The sequence below is a fragment of the Branchiostoma belcheri genome, unplaced genomic scaffold, assembly GCF_001625305.1.
Source record: "Branchiostoma belcheri isolate BF01 breed outbred unplaced genomic scaffold, Haploidv18h27 scaffold30, whole genome shotgun sequence".
NCBI classification, from domain to species: domain Eukaryota; kingdom Metazoa; phylum Chordata; class Leptocardii; order Amphioxiformes; family Branchiostomatidae; genus Branchiostoma; species Branchiostoma belcheri.
In genome coordinates, this window is record NW_017803910.1 from 1,330,691 (window position 1) to 1,348,712 (window position 18,022).

Consider the following 18,022-nt stretch of genomic DNA (forward strand, 5'->3'; position numbering starts at 1 on the left):
CGCGTTACGTGTGTCCTAAGTGTGACAAACTACTAGTATCACGGGCAATGAATCGAAATGATGGGCGGAGTGAGTCAGTCAGAAAGCTCGTAAAGTGAAAGTGTGTCGAAGATGGGGTGTGGTCACAGTAGGTGGTCGGCAGGGGGCGTTCTTAATTACAGCCCGAACCCGGGAAGACAGAATGGAGGGCGTGTCCGCAAGGGCTGGAACATGCGTCAGCCGCGTGGGCTTCATTGGGCTTACTCTTCAAGCAGAGGTTTGGGTTTTGGCTTATGCTTGGCAGGTTTTTAGCCTTAGGGGTTTCTTTTGCACTGGATTTTCCCCAACCAAAAAAAAAATCCAGTGCAAAAAAGAAACCCCGATAAAAAAGCCTAAGAACACGCCAAAAATAAACCACAACCCACACCTCTGCGAGTCATGATCGAAACTCACACTTATGATTCTCAAACAAATCATATTATAAAAGACACCACGATGTGTTAACAATACTATATTCCATACATAAACATATGCAGACTGTATCACATTCACGGTACTGCTACAAATGTATATCATATGATTCTGCTTTGCTCCATTATAAAATTAACTCGTGTCACTTGTACCTTACAAATGGCTGCATTTCAATTACAGACGCCATATATCATATATACATGAAAACATGGCCTACCTTAGTTAGGCGTTGAATTTGCAAATTCTGGCAATTTTCAGGAAAGTGACTTGCGTTATTCTCTGTGTCAATGCTCATATACTAGCAACGAGAGTAGTTCAGCTGATCACCAGCTACAGGAAGAGCTCTCAATATGTTACAAGGACAGGATCAGGAAGTGGCGCCTCCTTCCCTCCTCCCAGTCTGTGCCATGTGCAGGACTAGTATTGGACGAGCGGCAAAACTATATCTACATTGGCGGGGTTAGGGGACACTCCCATGCAGCCACCGCCGGCTTCCGACGAGTCTGCCGGAAAAGTTGACTTTGGCAGTTCTGCACCGAGGTCGTATAAAAGTTTGCCTTGACCCAGAACCGTACGAGTCATTGTGGCCGCCCACACGTCACGAGAATGACACGGTGCCTCTTGTCTCTTCAGAGGCTAGAAAACAAGAGAGGGGAGTAGCCTCTACCTAGCCTCTACCAGGCTTTCCTAAATCAACCTAAAGGGATGTGGTGGGCGGCGACTGGCCAAACTCACTAGTGGTCCTCTGGCCGGCCAATGGATACTGTCTTGCCACCGCATGATCTGCAGCTTAGAGATTACATGTATTTAATTCTACCTTTTGGCTAAAGCTGGCATGGCCGTTCTTTTGTTAGATTATGTAGGGAATGCGTGTACAGGACAGTTTTTGATGTAGTACATATTACATGTAGAGAAAGAGGAAGTCGGACGTCCGGTTTGATATAGTACTCGTGGATATAAATGGTTGCAGTATGTAGAATAAAGAAATATCTTATATACTCTAATTCCAGTAGCCAGAGATCGACACAGATAACACAGAATGTAAAAGACATACAGAGAGAACGCTAGCCTGTATACTCATCATAACTCGTACTTGGACAGTACTTGGACATTATCAAATCATGCACCGTGATATGATAATAATCCCGTAGGCACTTTCCAGTTTCGACAAGACGCTTTCATCAAAGACAAAGTCGGGAATCAGTTTGCCTCTCGGCCGCCAGGTGTCGTTATTTTGCTACGGTACGGATCTAACGACAACAATGTTATCCAACAGAGAGGAGGACAGGGTATTCACAAAAGAGATGGCTATGAAAAGTCAGCATCGCAACTTAGTTTTAACTTTGTATTCTTTGTGCTGAAAGTGGACAAGTTGAGCGTCGTGTCCTGAAAACGCATAACCACACAAACTGAACAGTATTTGGCAGTGAAACTACGCCACTTACAACCAAGCGACTATTTGCGATAGTGCAACTATTGTTTAAAGAGTACACAAAATGTCATTTTAAACCTCTGTCAACTAACTTCGCCGCCCCAATATTGTTCCATTTCAAAACATGTTTTTGAACAGCAATCTATTTCCCCCTAGCTGCCTATATCCTTTTAGAAATGGTACCTATCCGAGAGAATATTCTGCATACGTAATATAGCAAATGGAACGCTTGCACTGATCATTCTCTTTATTGTTAGACAGGTGAGTACTTTTCGCGTGCAAGGTAGTGCAAGGTGAGTCAGCGGCCACGCCCACCTCCTGACGATTACGTCACGGTCACATGACGTCAGTCAATACATTCACCGCATCATCACGTCTTTGACATAACATACATTATAAAACACTTTCTTCCCTTAAGAATAGACATAGGGATCTATTCTGTACATAGTTTAGGAATTTGATAATAGAAATCAATTTGTGATCTACGCTTCAGCTTACAAAAACCCCGTGTAATATCGTTGAACAGTCTTGTTTACGTTTGTAGCATTTGAGTGCGGTCAAAATCCATCATGGCGTCGTCGTTTTTGTCCGTACCACTGAAGAAGTCGCAAGCGGTGGACCTTGTAAAACCGCTGGAAAAATTCATCAAGAACACCTACTCTGGGCCAGGGGGAACCCAGGATGACTTCACACCGCAGCTGAAGGAACTGGACAAGTTGCGGGAGTCTGCAACGGGCAAGACGCTGGATAGACATGACAGCTCCTTGGAGATCATCCAGAAGTGAGATGACGAAAAATTATTTCCATCTCAGGAAATATTTGTTGCACACAATTTAAAAGCTTTTAATCTCGTATCCTGTTGTATCTGTTGATATTTTGTAGAAGTGTGACAACTATTGATAATAAGTTTGTCTGCATTTGCGTCACGTATTCCATGCTTTTCTTTGAATGTTAATTCTAATATCGTCTGTTCATAGCCACTATGATGCACGACCATGAAACTGTGCGAAAAAGAATATACAAATTTTTGTACTTTGAGCCTAATGACAGCATATTTGCATTGCGATCAATTCTTTCCTAAGCTAGATATCATGTTATCTGGCATTTAAGTGCATTTATATACCCAAATTGTTGTGCTGGGAAGGTCCGAAACCTCTCCTACAATTTTTGAATGTCACACCCGGAAGTGAAGAATCGTCTCCTGATATAGCGTGACGTCATGCTCACAAGAACTGCAGAATATCTTGCAGCTGGTGTGAAATAGATTTATTTGGATCAACTTACTTTTTGCTAGTACATTATATCTACAAAATTTTCATCACCATAATTATATATGCATAATGAGGTGCTGTGATATTTGCGATAAATGTTCGAATTGAGGTAATTTCTATTACAGCTGCCTAAAATGCTGTGCACTGGGGTACCTGTATCAGTATAGCTGGTAGAACCACCCTTTGATGTAACACACCAGCAAATACTTGGCTACCCCAGCTTTGAACTGCTACATAGAGGGTGCTCTACGCATTCTGAAGGGGTCTGTCATCTTTTAAATGAATTCTTCTAACTTCTACCTCCTCAGGTACTACGATCAGCTTTGTGCAATTGAAGCCAAGCTGCCGATCACAGAGAACCAGGTATGTTGTAGTTATACATCTCGAGATGAGCATATGGTATTGGAAAAATTTGCAATGTGCATAGACTTTTGGGAATTGTGACCTTACCATAAACCTCTAGTTTATATACATACTTTGGGTACAACTAAGAAGTTATTAAACTTTAAGCTGGAATTTGCTGCAGACATTGCCTCCTTGCACCCTGCTGACACTGCACATTTTGCCTCTACCTTTCTCTGTCACGTCTGTTTCTTAATCTACCTTCCTGTGACCTCTGACCTCTCTTCAGGAAGACGAACCCCCCACCCCCTACCAGGTAAGGTCAGGGTCAGGATATCCAAGCAGATGTTGGGAGGGACGATTGTAATGTTTTCTGGCTATCCCTATTTTTCTGACACATAGCCCTCAGTAAAATGTGTAAGTTTATGTTACAATCTTCTCTCTTCATGTCTGCTTGGAGATTCACTTTCACCAACTGCCTGTTACCTGTGTGTGTGTGGCTTTTGTTTTCCTTTACCTTCACCTTGTAAACATAAGTTCATTAAAGATATGAGCAAAAAGTATGTCATCTTTCTAGTCTTATTGTTGAAGTGAACTGCAATTGCCTGTTCTCCAGTTATCTTTAACACTATCAAACAACTATCCTGCTGTTTTACACTTATAATCTATCCTGATGTCTTAACTACACTAATGCTGAAGCTCTTTTCTGAGATGGGCCGAGTAGATCAGTTCATGTGACATCATTGCCTCCATGTTGCTATCCCTGTTTGCATGTCAGTAAATCATAGGCCATTAGCTCATTGCGAGCATTTGTTCATATAAAGATCTGACCTTTACCAGTATTCATTTGCTGTTGTTGTTGTTGTTGTTGTTGTAGATCCGGGTCAATTTCACCTGGTATGATGCCTTCGACCAGGGAATGCTGTTTCTGGGAAAGATGAAGAAGAGTAAGTTATTTGAGTGGCATTTTGGGCAGTGACCATTTTGTTGGAGACTTTGTTAACATTTCTGTTTGGCGTGTAAACATGTAGTTTTTCCAATCATTATGAGGTGAGCTGAATAATTCCTCTGTTTTCCAGCCATGTCATCTGGAGACTATGAGAGGATGTGTGTTCTGTTCAACATCGGGGCACTGATGAGTCAGATAGCTGCTGCCCAGAACATAAGCGCTGACGACGGCCTGAAAAACGCTGCTAAATACCTGCAGGTATGTCATAAAAATCTCTGAGTCAATGAATCAGCAGTTATGTCTATAGCAATAAAGTTTGATTTAATAGCTTGCATATAACTGAAAGGGGTGGTGTTTATGTGGTGTAATAACAGAGTGTTTGATTCAGAACCAAGAGGTCCAGGGTACAAATCCTGCCATGTTACCATGTGATCTTGTGCCCTTGGGAAAGGCACTTTACACAACTTACCTAACTTCACTGAGGTTGATATGAGCTTTTGCACCGCTAAAGTTGTATTTTTTTTCTGGGTGCCCAGCAAGCTGCTGGTGTGTTCACACACATCAAAGACTCCATGGCAGGACCGTTCCAGCAGGTGGTGACCCCTGACCTGTCCCTGGAGATGCTGAGTACCCTGGCTGTTGTCATGTTGGCCCAGGCACAGGAGGCTATCCTGCTCAAGTCTATACAAGGTAAGTCATGCCTTCAAGTACCCAGAGTTATCAATCAATTAGGATTGAAGTGTTCAAAAACTCATTCTTTCCAAGAACTATCACAGAGTGGAACTCACTGTTACCCACTACAGTAGGTGCACTATCATTAGATAGCTTTAAACAATGTTTAAAGTTAGATGTTCAAAGGTTAGGTGTAACAATTCGTTCGCTGTAATATAACCAGCTGCTGCTGCGCCACGTGCATGCAAAGCTGCCGTGTTATGCTGGAGGGCGGTTATACCGGCTATACAGATACAGATACAGACAGACATGGCCAGGTTCTTGGTGATGCCTCAGGAGTTGATTACTAGGATCTAAACTTTTCAAAAGGATTTCATTGCTAGCAGCTGTAAGTAGGAAGAAGCTTCAGGCATAAGCCTCAACTGTCCAACCTCTCCATTGAAAGAATCACTTGAGAAGTGTAATCCTGGGGTAACCTGGCTAAAATACGAGCTTTAGTGAAGTCCCATTATTAATATTAGCTACTTACAAAGCACAATACTAGTAACCTTTTGTATGGGGAGGTATTGCTAAGTAAACAGAAGGCACTAAAAGCCTGTTGCAGTAGAAATGTTTCCTTGGCCAGTTACATGGAAACTTGAATACTAAAGTTAATTTTTTCCATCATATTCTTTTGCAGACAAGATGAAGGAAGCCATCATTGCTAAGTTGTCCATGCAGGCGTCTGACTTGTACTCTGATGCTATGAAACAGGCACAAAACCCACACTTCGGAGACTTACTCCCAAAGGTATTAACCACACCATTGTTGTAGTTACAGAGATATTTTTGAAGTACCGGTACATTTGATTTGTAATTGACAGTAGCAGTGTCTGTTTATAGTCAGTCAAAGTGTAATGGTGACATGTCTGTTAGTAATATTTTGTAGTGACCAGTTTGTTTCAGACCTCTATAGTTCTAGTGTGGTATACAATACTGTAACAGTTATTCAATGTGATGATTTTACTGTTTCTATCTTCTAGGAGTGGATCCCAACCCTGGCTGGCAAGCAGGCCATGTACCACGCCCAGGCTGAGTTCTACATGTCACTGATGGCCAAGAAGAACAAGAACATCGGAGAGGAGATAGCCAGGCTCAAGGTACAGTCCAAGACAAAAATTCTTTCTCATGAGACAACAAATCAATCTTGTACAACAAAAGTCATGGATCCAAAGGGAGGAGGTTTGAATTGAGCATAATGTTAGGGATTGCAGCTGTCATATGGTAGCCCGATGTAAATTTCCTTGTCTCAAAATATTACCAAAAGTGGAAAAAATGGACATGGCTTCCTCACACCTTAGCGTATAGGGGAGCTTATTTTTTTGGAACAGAAGAAGAAGTAGAGGAAGAAAGTGAGCACAAACAATATGTTCTCCTTAGGTAAACATAATACTAGTAATTTTTCCGTCTATCTTCCCAGCATGCCCTAGAGCTGGCAAAGACGGGCGGCAGCAGGGCGGGGTCGACCATGGACCTGAAGGACTTCACGGGGAAAATCCAGCGGGCACATGACGCCGCTGACAAGGACAACAACTTCATCTACCACGACCGCGTCCCCGAGCTCAACACCCTGCCTGCCATTGGTCGAGCCGCCGTGGCCAAGGCTTTGCCACTTTCCAAACCCATGAATCCCAAGTCCACAGGTGCTGTTTTCATTCGGCTTGTCCCGAAATTTTGCTTTAAAATCCCCCAGGTTGTGGTCTATTGGATCTGTTAGGTAATTTCTTTGCACTGTGTAACAAGTGTTGATGCATATATATGTTTTTGAGCATATATACACATTTTACGTGATGACAGGTTTTCCCCAAAAGTTGTAATTCTTAAGTTGGAAACATAAAAAATACATATCAAAAACACCAAAGAACCAAACATAATTTCCAACCCAAAAACTGTGCAAAGTGCATTTCGAAAGACCTCATACGTTTGTTTACAATGTCTGTATATCTTCTCTTTTTACACAACCAAGTGTTTTATTGGGCCAACGTTTTGGTGTCTTTCACATACGTTTGTTTACGATGTCTGTGTATGTTGTGTGTTTCCTGATGCATGTTTGCACCAAAAATAAGCATTCCAATCCAGAACCTGTGTAAACTTTATTTTGAAAGATCTCATATGTGTGTTTACGATGTTTGTATATGTCTTGTGTTTTCAGACCTGTTTGAGAAGCTGGTCCCCCTGGCGGTACACCAGGCGCTGACTGGTTATGAAGCTCGTAAGGCTGACGTGGTGAACAGGGAGGTGGGACGGCTGAGGGAGGCCACCCAGCTCATGAACAGGTGTGTGGAAAAAAATTCTGTAAACTACCTGGTGGGGCATTGGTTTGGAACATCAACATGTGACATCAAGAACAGTGCAATACCACATATTGTAAGGTTAATCAACTTATAAATGAGGGTTCCAGTCATGTTAGTAGATCATTGTTTTCAGATCCTTTATTATTTTATAATTCTAGTATTTTATTGAGCTTCTAACATATGTTTAGTCAGAAATGACGAATGATTTTAATGCTCAATAAACAATGTGTATGAATGTCAGAGCAATTCAGGATCCAGTGCATTCCCAGGGCCCTGCTATTCTGTACAAAAATTGCTGTGGTTAAGAAATAATTATTATTATCATTATTTCTTCCTGTGTAGTGTGCTGGCGTCCCTGAATCTACCCGCTGCGATCGAGGACCTGTCGGGAGACTCCATCCCCCAGTCTATCCTGGACAAGGGAGCTGCCATCAAGGACAAGGGAGGCATCGACAAGATCAACCAGCTCATCCAAGACTTACCAGAACTCCTGCAGAGGAACAAGGAGGTTCTAGATGAGGTTTGTTGTAGTTACTTCTGGGTTTGTTTGGAAGTATTGTTTTGAGTGGCTGAGCTGTGAAATTGTGTTTCTGTTTGTTCAGACAGAGTAGGTTGAAAGTTCATGGGTGGCAGAAAGATTGACAGGCAGAGTTTAAAAGGTCAGCAGAAGCATGAAGGTCTAGAATGAATATGTGAAGGTCTTAAATCTGGCCAGGAGCCAGCAGGAATGTGGTGGAGGCCACCATAGCGGAATTCAGGAAGCAAGATAATCATGTTGTTTGTATTGTGATTCATATTTTCAGTAGATCCAAATCAATTCTATGGTTGTTCTTTATCCAACCAAATGCTTTGTCACATCCAGGCTAATCGTGTCCTTGACGACGAGGAAAAAACAGACAATGAGTTACGGGCGAACTTCAAAGAGCGGTGGGCACGTACGCCATCGGCCCAGCTATACAGTCCTCTGCGGGCGGAAGGCGGGAAGTACCAGTCCATTCTGGATAACGCCATCCACGCGGACGCCATCGTACGGGAGAAGTACAACAAACACGCAGAGAACATCACCCTGCTGTGTAAGCCTGAGGTAAGGCTCACGTTTCTACCTGCAGATTCAAGGTGTTTTCCGTGTTTCAGCTCATTGATGAAGTGTAACTAGAAGACATCAACATGTCATTTGCCATATGTGTTATCTACATACACAGTCATGTATTACACATTATTTCCCTTTTACCAGGAACTGCCAGGAAAAATTCCATCATCCAGCCCAGCGGCAGCCTTACAAGGCAGCAAGGTAAAACTGGCTTCAACTGTATGTAAACCTTCCTGTGACGATGTTAGGTGATAGGACTTTTCCAGCAAGATGTCATTTTCGAGATCTAATGCTCTCTTTAGCATTGCAGTAAAAACAGTCAATAAAGAAAAAAAGTTAAAGTCTGAATTGTTTGTTGACTGGTATAGTGAAATTTGATTAGGCCATAGAGCAGAAACATCACATTTTGTACCCCCTACCAGCTTTCCTCCAAACTGTAGAATACAAGACTGGACATGTAAACCATGGGAAGGAAAGTCTTCCTGCAGTCTGAGTGATTTTCTACTTGTGATATTCCTGCAGTGTGTGACAGACCTGCGGCAGCTGATGGAAGAAGTGGAGACTATCAAGGCAGAGAGAGACGTCATCGAGTCTGAGATCAAGGAGGCCAAGTCTGACATCTGTAAGGGAGCTTTCAACCCCAGGAAACAGTTAAAACACAGGAATACTGTAGATACTGTAGATTGAAATTTGTGGCTACTTAGTCATACAGTAGGAAGGCATTCGCAGCATTTTTAGTGTGCTTGTAAAACGGTCACTGAAGTAACATAACGTAAGACAGAGGTCATTGTTGGCACTTGGATATAAGTTTGCAGTAAAAGGGCGTTGCCAAAATCAAGAATATGAAGCCACCGTGATTATTTCACGCTTTACAGCATTTTGTTCCAGAGAATCATTACAATACAGACATTTTTGTGACTTCTGGCATTTTCAATATACATCTGCAGCTTCCAAGTTCTTGACAGCGCTGGCACAGGATGGTGTAGTGAATGAGGAGAGTCTGTCGGTGGGAGAGCTGGACAGGATGTTTGGTCCCTTACAGCAGCAGGTCACTGAGAGTGTCGGCAGGCAGGAGAGCCTCATGGGAAAGATTCAGGTGGGTCAGAGGTCAGAGTCTACCCTGGACAAGCAGCTAATCAGGTGTCCTTGTGGTTGGGGTTGTTGAGTTGGGATCTAAAGGTTCTGGGTTCGAATCCCTAGCTGGTCCCAGTGCTGTGCCCTTGGGAATTAAGGCACTTAAGATGAAGTTCATCATATGACTCAGGTGCAAATGAGTACCTAGATTCAGCTAGGTACGTCCTCTTCTACAAAATTGAAAACTGTCTTAAGAATATGAGAAGATAGAAGGAAAAATAATATATAAAACAAAAGTAGAATTTTGTTGGAAGCACCATTGATACCCGTTCATTTCTCCCTGTACAGACTGCCAACACAGAGTTCTGTCAGCAGAAACAGGCCAGCGGGTCAGTCAACCAGAGGGAAGAGAAGCTGAAAGATCTGGCTGCTGCACACGATGCCTTTATGGAGCTGATTAGTAATCTGGAAGAAGGGACCAAGGTAAGGGGGCATTGTGGGTAGTGGGATGTTGTGGGATTAAGGTGTGAATGAACAACAAGATGTCAAGTATGAATTGAAAATCAATTTTTTAAGAAGTACACTTCTTGAACTCCTGTCCCTCTGTGTTTCAGTTCTACAACGAGCTCTTGCTGCTTCTTGTGAAGTTCCAGACAAAGTGTAACGACATCGTCTTTGCTCGGAAGACAGAGAAAGATGAACATCTTAAGTAAGTATTTGTACAAATGGGTGGTGTGCCTGGAAAATTGGACTTACCCAAGCATTTTGGATCGGACAGTACCAGTCTTTCAATGAATGGTCCATGCATCACTTCACATTTTACAGATAGAGCACGTGAGGAGTGGATCATAAGTTGCAGAAAATTTACCATGTTGTGTGTTGACTTACATGTATAAACGATGATTTGACCAATGTATTGTGCTCCTCTCACAGAGACTTACAGCAGAACATTGCCAAGCAGCCGTCTCAGTCAGCCCCTACTCCTCCCGCTTACCAGGCCTCTGGTTAGTCATGTTTCCTTAACGTTTAACCCTTACCAGCCTGATGTGTTTTTAACCCTTCCACAGAGATATACAGGACAGCATCGTTCAGCAGCCAACCTCCAATATCCCTAACACACCGGAATATCAAAAAACTGGTTTGTGACTAAGAATAATTGGTGAATATTCTCTTTTGGGGGTTTAAAGATAAACTTTACCAAGACCGGTTCTTGGTTTCTGCTGCAGTTTCAAGGAAAAGTTACCTGAATGCACTGTCTTATGCATCATGAATAGATAACATGGTGAATGCACCTGCTGACTGTCTGCATGATTGATACAGAAAGTGAGTGAACTTCTGACATTCAGTTACAGCAAGGAGTGAGTATTATTGAGACGGAATATCCTAGCATATACAGGGTGTATAACAATATTTTTGCATAGCAGTTTGGCTGAATTTCTCTCTGTATCTATTACAGGACCTGGCGGAGCAGCCAAGGCACCCCCACCTCGCCCCCCTCCCCCACAGGTGCAGCCTCAGCAGCAGCCGCAGCAGGCGCAGCCACCTGCGCAGCAAGCAGCTGCAGGATCCCAGCCGCAGCTCAACATGCCTCAGCCGGGGCAGCCCCAGTACGGCTACAACAACCCCCAGTACTACAGCCCTCCCCCCATGCCCACCAGCTACAACCCCTATGCAACCATGCAGTACCAGCCCCCACCACAGCAGGGTGCTACTGCACCGTACGGCCAGCAGCCCGGAGCACCGCCCTACCCCCAGCAGCAGCAAGCTGCCCCACCCTACCCACAACAACAGTACGCCCCCCAGTACCCTCAACCTGCGTACAATCCATACGCACCCCCCTCTCAGTATCCAAACCCATATCAACAACAACAGCAGCAATGAAGGAGCACTATACTTCAGAGCACAGAAACATAACTCTGTTTACTAGTATATCCTATCCATGCACTCTTAAATCCCATTAGATCTCTTATAGCATACTTGCACAGGCAAAATCAGTAATAAAATATTACGTCTCAAAAAAAGAAAAATTTTGCTTGGTGTGATATTTTTCAGAAATGGATTTAAGAAATTTCTGTTCTTCAATGTGATATATTAAAGAAAGTGCCTCAAAGGCCATTTCTTAAGTCAGAGCACTGTTTTTCTTGAATTTATGCTTTTGTCAATAACAGCAGCTGGTATGTTTCTAGAAAGGGTGGCTTTGTTATTATATAAGGAAACCAAATGTAGAGCAATTATGGCTTAACTAACACAAAGAAAAATATTTTCACACTAAAAAGATCTTAAAGAATTAGAGCCTTATTGACATTTCATTTTTGTCCATGCTTGTTAATGTACATATCTGCCTATCTGCAAAAATGAAATAATATTGTTGTGATGTGATAGATGGCTGAGATTTCCACATTTTTTGAAGATAGGTCAACAAATATGAGAAGGAATTGTGGTGATGTTTTAGATAGCAGATGCTTTTGTTCCTGTATAGAAATGTGGAATACAGTATCTAATTTAGCCATTGAATAGAATTTTGTATATCTGGGTACAGTTGGCTTGTAGAAAAAAGAAGACACATTTAAAATGTACTAATGGTATCATCCAAATCTTTGTTTAGATCTTGTGCCTTGTGGTAGTTTCTTGGGACATACACCTCAAATTCTACTTCTTAAGAAGTCACTGGTTATAATTAGAGTTTACAATGTTTTGCATGGGCTGCTTTCTTTAAGGTGATAGCATAGAAAGTCTTCAAAGAAGGATATACATGTAACATTGTATTAACTTAGTACAAGAAAGTTATACATGTATATGTAAACACTGCTTTGAGTAATTGTTCTTGCCATTCCCTATATTCTCACTATTTACATTTTATATAATACTGATCAATTTGATGTAGTAAAAGATTATCATTATAAAGTTTTCTCAAATGTTTTTTTTTTTCCAAAACAATGATTATACATGTATGTAGTTCCTTTGAAGTGCTGGTATGTATAATTTTAGGTCGCAAAAACAGAGAAAAATACATTATGGTCTTGGCATGCACACATATGACTAGGCACCCATGTTTTTAACAGATCAAGTTTACAACAGCTGAAAGCTCAAAACACAGCCGTATACCCTTAAGAACAGGAGAAGCTTGTACAAAGGAATAGAAAAGAGAAATGGCGATTTTTGCATGTTTGCTGTATTTTGATAATATTTTCACACCAATGATGAGCTAGGTGGAGATGATAGACATTAGTCAACAAAGTGGTATGTAAACATTCTGATATTGTAGCAACTAGAACAATGCGTGATATGTACAAAGTTGGGAATATGGTACATAGATACTGATATTGTGTTGTGTTGTACACAATTGTCAAAAAAAAACTCCCATGCTAGAACTTGAAATACTCAAACGATATCTCTGCATCTATGAATTGTTCCTATACTAATGATTCTCCAGTATTCTGCTCAATAAAAGTCTCTTAAGTAAGTTTGAGAAAATATTATCTTTGTCTTGTTATTGTGAGGTTTCATATGGCAATGCATTCACACCACCTACATGTAGTAGGCTGGGACAGAACTGCAAAAAAAATCAAGCAGGCATCTAAATTTGTTCTCCAGTGTAATGATTGAAGATTTTTATTTTTATTAGCCTGTATTGTTTGCACATCTTTGACACTGTCTAAAGATGAAGTATATTTATGCGTGTTATGAAGTGTTATGCGACATTCTTTGAACTAAATCTAAAAGAAATGGTACTGTTTCATGAAGACAAACACAAAGGGGTGATTCTGACACAACACTGACTGAGTCTGAGCCGTATCGTACATCTGCTTGGAGATAGACGAGCACTTTCTGAATCTCGCGTGAACTTCTAACCACGAGAAAAGACGAGACTTTGTCAGACTTCCAACATGGCGGCCGCGTGGTTTCGATTTGCTCGTCAGAGCTCTGCTTTTTCTGTTGCTTTCAGAGCCTTTTCAGGTTAGTATGCCCGTATGTATGTTTCCACGATAGCATGAAGTCTTGACGGATCTATGGGACTTGCCCGATATGCCCACAAAGCCAGGAATCTTCCACAGTTTGACCAGAATTCTTACATGTCGTCGTAAACTCTTCAACTTAGCAACATACCAAACGTTGCTCGAAAATGTGGACGTTTTAACACAAAGATTGGGCATAAGCCTGTTCCTTTAAGTTTCTAGACATGTTTTTATCCTTTCAGTATGGTCTCACTCAGTTTAATATCTATATAAAAATAGTGGATAAACAACTTCACATATATTTTTCAGCTGTGGTCTGGGCTTGTCTGTGATTGGTCAGTTAGGAGGTGTGGCGGGGGAGGGGGCAAATATGCAAATATTGTGCACCTGTCAGCTGAGCTACTAGCATCTGATCATCGATGACTTCCACGGTATCATTAAGGTCAATGGTAAATTCCATGGCTTCATGGTTACTACTAGTAAAAAAGTGATGAGCTCATGATGTCCCTTCACTCTCACATGAATTGTGATCTTGCATTGTGGTCTCTGGGTATACCTGGGTACACTATGAGTATGAACATGAATCTATTACTTACTGTATAATGTTTTAATGCTGCACATTTCTCTGTTATTTTACAGCATCAGCAGCACACCAGGTATGTATATTTTGCCTTGATTAAAGTTTGATTAGAGCCTTTCAATATTTTACCATATATTATGCCAGGGAATAGGGGTACTGGTACAGTGTACATGTATATACCTAAATGCATGTTTAGGTATCAGGAAATAGTTCGGGACCTGTACTATTACCTAAAACAATGAGCTTGATAATCAGATCTGGACTGCTTGGTCAATGGACATATCATGTAACATTACAATAAGATAACTGTCTCTTCTGTGGTAGGTTGTGATCTTTGTAGAAGGATTCACTTTGTTTTAATCTCAAAGATAAAACAAGTACAGTGTATTTTTTTTTCAGGTATCTTAATATAACCTGATAACCTTAATATTTCTCTCTTTCCTTTTTAGGCCTCGAGAACACCTGTGGGGTTTATTGGCTTAGGGAACATGGGAGGACCAATGGCAAAGCACCTCCTTGATAACGGACACCCAGTCATTGTGAATGATGTGTATCCAGAGGCGATGGCATCATTGGAGGTTTGTGTTTTAGTCCTGGCTTCACTGTGCTCCCGGCTTCATTTTTGTAGCACAGCAGGGTTCTCACTGGAATTTTTTCACAGTGTAGGGGTCTGGTACAGAACCCTGTTACAATATCGAAAATGTAGGACATAGAATATGTAAAACAGCCCAGGTGTGGACACTACAATCATTCGATGTAGTAGTTTCAGATTTCTGATGCAGTTCACAACTTCACAATCACAATGGTAAATACATTCCATTACTGTGGCCATCTCAGCTACAAACCTGAACCATGACTGCCTCCTATTGTATACTGCTGCAGAATTAAGTCTACGCAAGCCTGAGTAAATTTACAGTAAGTATTATTATGAGTAAGTAACTGTTGTTTTGAAACCACAATGTTAGGATGCAGGAGCGATCAAGGCCAGTACGCCGGCTGAGGTTGCCGGTAAGGCTGACAGAATCATCACCATGCTGCCCTCCAGTCCTAATGTACAGGAGGTGTACTGTGGAGAACACGGCATCCTCAGGTAGGCACACTCCACTGGTTTTATGCTACATTTCTAAACCGATGCTCCACTGGGTAGTTTACAAGCTGTTTTTTTTTTTTTTGGTGTAGGGATTTTGTGGAATACCCATGAGATGGGCCAGGCTTGGTTGATTTCAGTTCGCTGCCTGCCATAACCAGAGTTGGTACTTGGTAACCAAATGGCTTCTTCAGTGTGCTTGTCAGCCTTGTCTTTAATTGAAGACTTTGATAAAGCCAGTTTATGGCCATTGTATGTTATGTTATTATTATTGTCAAGAAAGAGTAATTGTATGCCCTCAGGCACACCACTAATTTGGATATACAATGTACTAATAAAGTCTCACAAAATGTCACATTTCCTGCAGCAACGTGAAAGCTGGCAGTCTCCTGATTGACAGCAGCACCATCGACCCCGCTGTCTCCAAGGAGATCGCCGAGGTCGCCGCCAAGAAGGGCGGAGTCTACATGGATGCTCCTGTGTCTGGAGGTGTGGTGTTTATCACTTGTCAAGCATGTAAAAAAATGTTAGATTTTCAAGTAGCATCCACTACAATACACTCTTCAATCACCGACAAAAATTAGTGGATGCTAGTTGAAATGTCTGACAGTTTTCAAAATCTGTCTTCTTGTGTACTAATGTTTTAGTTTGGGTACAAGTACAAAAACATTCAGAATCAGACATATACGGAAGGTACAAGGTACAACCTTAGCTTACACAGTAATGTGTTTCCACTCTCCCCCCCTCCCGATGGTACAGGCATCACGGCAGCGGCAGCAGCTACTCTAACCTTCATGGTGGGAGGCAGGAAGGAAGAGTTTGAGGCAGCGAAGGAGCTCCTACAGTTCATGGGGAAGAATGTGGTATACTGTGGGGATGTCGGCTCAGGACAGGTAGTGTAATTCCTGATTTTTTCACAGTACTTTTATGTTCGCTTACACAAGTTACAGTGAGTCACTTATCTGTACTGCAAACTGGATCATGGTTTTGGAATTCTTGGATAACCAAAACTCATCACACCAAGAACAGCTCTGTCTCACTACAGTACTGTTTCAACTTAAAACACAGCAAGTGCATCCAACCACAAAATTGAGTCCTCGCAAACTTAACACAATTTATTGTATTTGTCCCAAGAATTTCTACCCAGATTTAAATGCTGTATCTTTTTTTTTTCTCTAGGCAGTGAAGATCTGTAACAACATGCTGCTGGCCATTGAGATGATCGGCGTATCAGAAACTATGAACCTGGGCATGAGGTCAGCTAGAGTTTGTTTCCAATGTCAGGTCACCTTATTTTTTATGAAGTCTTATTCTCTCTGAATAGAAATCATTGAAATTCAACTGTTTTTAAGAATTATTTCTATATCAATGTGCTGACATTTGGTTCCACCATTGACAAATTTGTCATCAGGTACTGCGTAATTTCACTTGTTTTCTACTTAGATGTTTGTATCTTAAAATAATAGCAAGGTTGATTTTTTCATCTTATCCTTATTTGATTGTTTGTTTTTCTTTCCAGGCTGGGTTTGGATGCAAAGTTGTTAGCCAGTGTGATAAACATGAGTACTGGTAGGTGTTGGGCCAGTGACACCTATAACCCTGTCCCAGGGGTCATAGAGGGTGTGCCCTCCTCCAACAACTACAAGGGAGGGTTTGGAACTGCTCTCATGACAAAGGTAAAAGACAATACCTGCACCAGCATCACTTCTAGTAAGATTGATAATTGTAGCATGCTATCCATCCCCCTATTCCAGGTCCAGTTTGCCTCTTATTGCTTGTCTGTCAAATAATGGAAATTATTTTATATCTGTGGTACTTTTATATTCGCTGACTTTCTTTCTTCTGCGCCCACCACCACTGCAAACATATAGTTCCGTGAACATGTCCATTTTTCTCAGACCACGAAATGTTTCCTGCCATGAGTATAAAGTGATTTACAGTAGTACTTCATCCATCCCATTTGAGCTCTTGAGAAAATATGTTCTTTTTAATACTTTATATACAATACGTTATATTGACATGAAGGTGTGATAGCAAAACATTTGCAAATGGTAACACGGGTACCAATGAGGCTAATTTTTTTTCTCATTTGATACCCCCTTTCCAGGATCTTGGTCTTGCCCAGAATGCTGCCACAGCTACCAAATCGCCGACGCCCCTTGGTTCCCTTGCCCACCAGATCTACAGAATTCTATGTAATAAGGGGTATCCACTTAAGGATTTCTCGTCTGTCTTTCACTATCTCAGTGAAGAAGACAAAAAATAGTTATTGAACTAGAATTGGAACTGTAGCGTTCATCAAAGTTACTCTGTATGGGAGGGGCTATTTTCCATGAAATGCTCAATAGCTATTATCTTAAAAAAAAAGAAAAAGTACAGGTTTATCACAGAAATATTGCTTTTAGCTCTCTAATCATGTTTTCAAATTACTTCCCAATTTTCCTAAATATATGCAACTTGCTGAAATATTAAATCTTATCCAAACACTTGAAGGGAAGGTAAACTTGATTTTTTAAACACAACCAGGCTAGTAAACCATACCTAGTATAGAATTCCCCATTACAGATGTACAGTATACAAACATTTACACCTGATATGGTTGTACATCTGTATCTGTATAGCCGGTACAACCGCCTTTCGGCGTAACACACCAGCTTCATTACCATCCACACCTTATATGGAAAGGCTGAACCTCCATTTTTTATTACAGATACATGCAAACATTCACTCCTAATATTGAAGTGCTGGGAACAACCATACCTACTTTTATATGGATGTACATTACCA

General features: G+C 41.4%; 2 protein-coding genes across 4 annotated transcripts; both read left to right on the top strand.

Moving 5' to 3' along the window:
• The first annotated feature begins 2,426 nt into the window (after positions 1-2,426).
• Positions 2,427-12,969, top strand: LOC109474283 (programmed cell death 6-interacting protein-like). 3 transcript variants are annotated; one of them, XM_019774557.1, is made up of 19 exons: positions 2,427-2,663; positions 3,462-3,516; positions 3,785-3,811; positions 4,373-4,442; positions 4,575-4,702; positions 4,981-5,134; positions 5,796-5,905; positions 6,138-6,254; positions 6,575-6,797; positions 7,307-7,430; positions 7,791-7,968; positions 8,311-8,532; positions 8,683-8,739; positions 9,061-9,160; positions 9,486-9,634; positions 9,961-10,095; positions 10,227-10,321; positions 10,546-10,616; positions 11,069-12,969. In XM_019774557.1, the coding sequence occupies exons 1-19, from the start codon at positions 2,452-2,454 to the stop codon at positions 11,491-11,493; spliced, it is 2,652 nt and encodes an 883-aa protein (XP_019630116.1). In that variant the 5' UTR covers positions 2,427-2,451; the 3' UTR covers positions 11,494-12,969. The 3 variants fall into 3 exon arrangements, with proteins under 3 accessions (XP_019630116.1, XP_019630117.1, XP_019630118.1); XM_019774558.1 differs by lacking the exon at positions 10,546-10,616 and adding an exon at positions 10,680-10,750; XM_019774559.1 differs by lacking the exon at positions 3,785-3,811 and having other exon boundaries at positions 2,452-2,663; positions 11,069-11,493.
• Positions 12,970-13,477: 508 nt separating this feature from the next.
• Positions 13,478-17,577, top strand: LOC109474284 (3-hydroxyisobutyrate dehydrogenase, mitochondrial-like). Its single transcript, XM_019774560.1, has 9 exons — positions 13,478-13,569; positions 14,208-14,224; positions 14,598-14,726; positions 15,114-15,238; positions 15,603-15,724; positions 15,995-16,128; positions 16,415-16,491; positions 16,755-16,911; positions 17,343-17,577. The coding sequence occupies exons 1-9, from the start codon at positions 13,500-13,502 to the stop codon at positions 17,499-17,501; spliced, it is 990 nt and encodes a 329-aa protein (XP_019630119.1). The 5' UTR covers positions 13,478-13,499; the 3' UTR covers positions 17,502-17,577.
• The last annotated feature ends 445 nt before the right edge of the window (positions 17,578-18,022 follow it).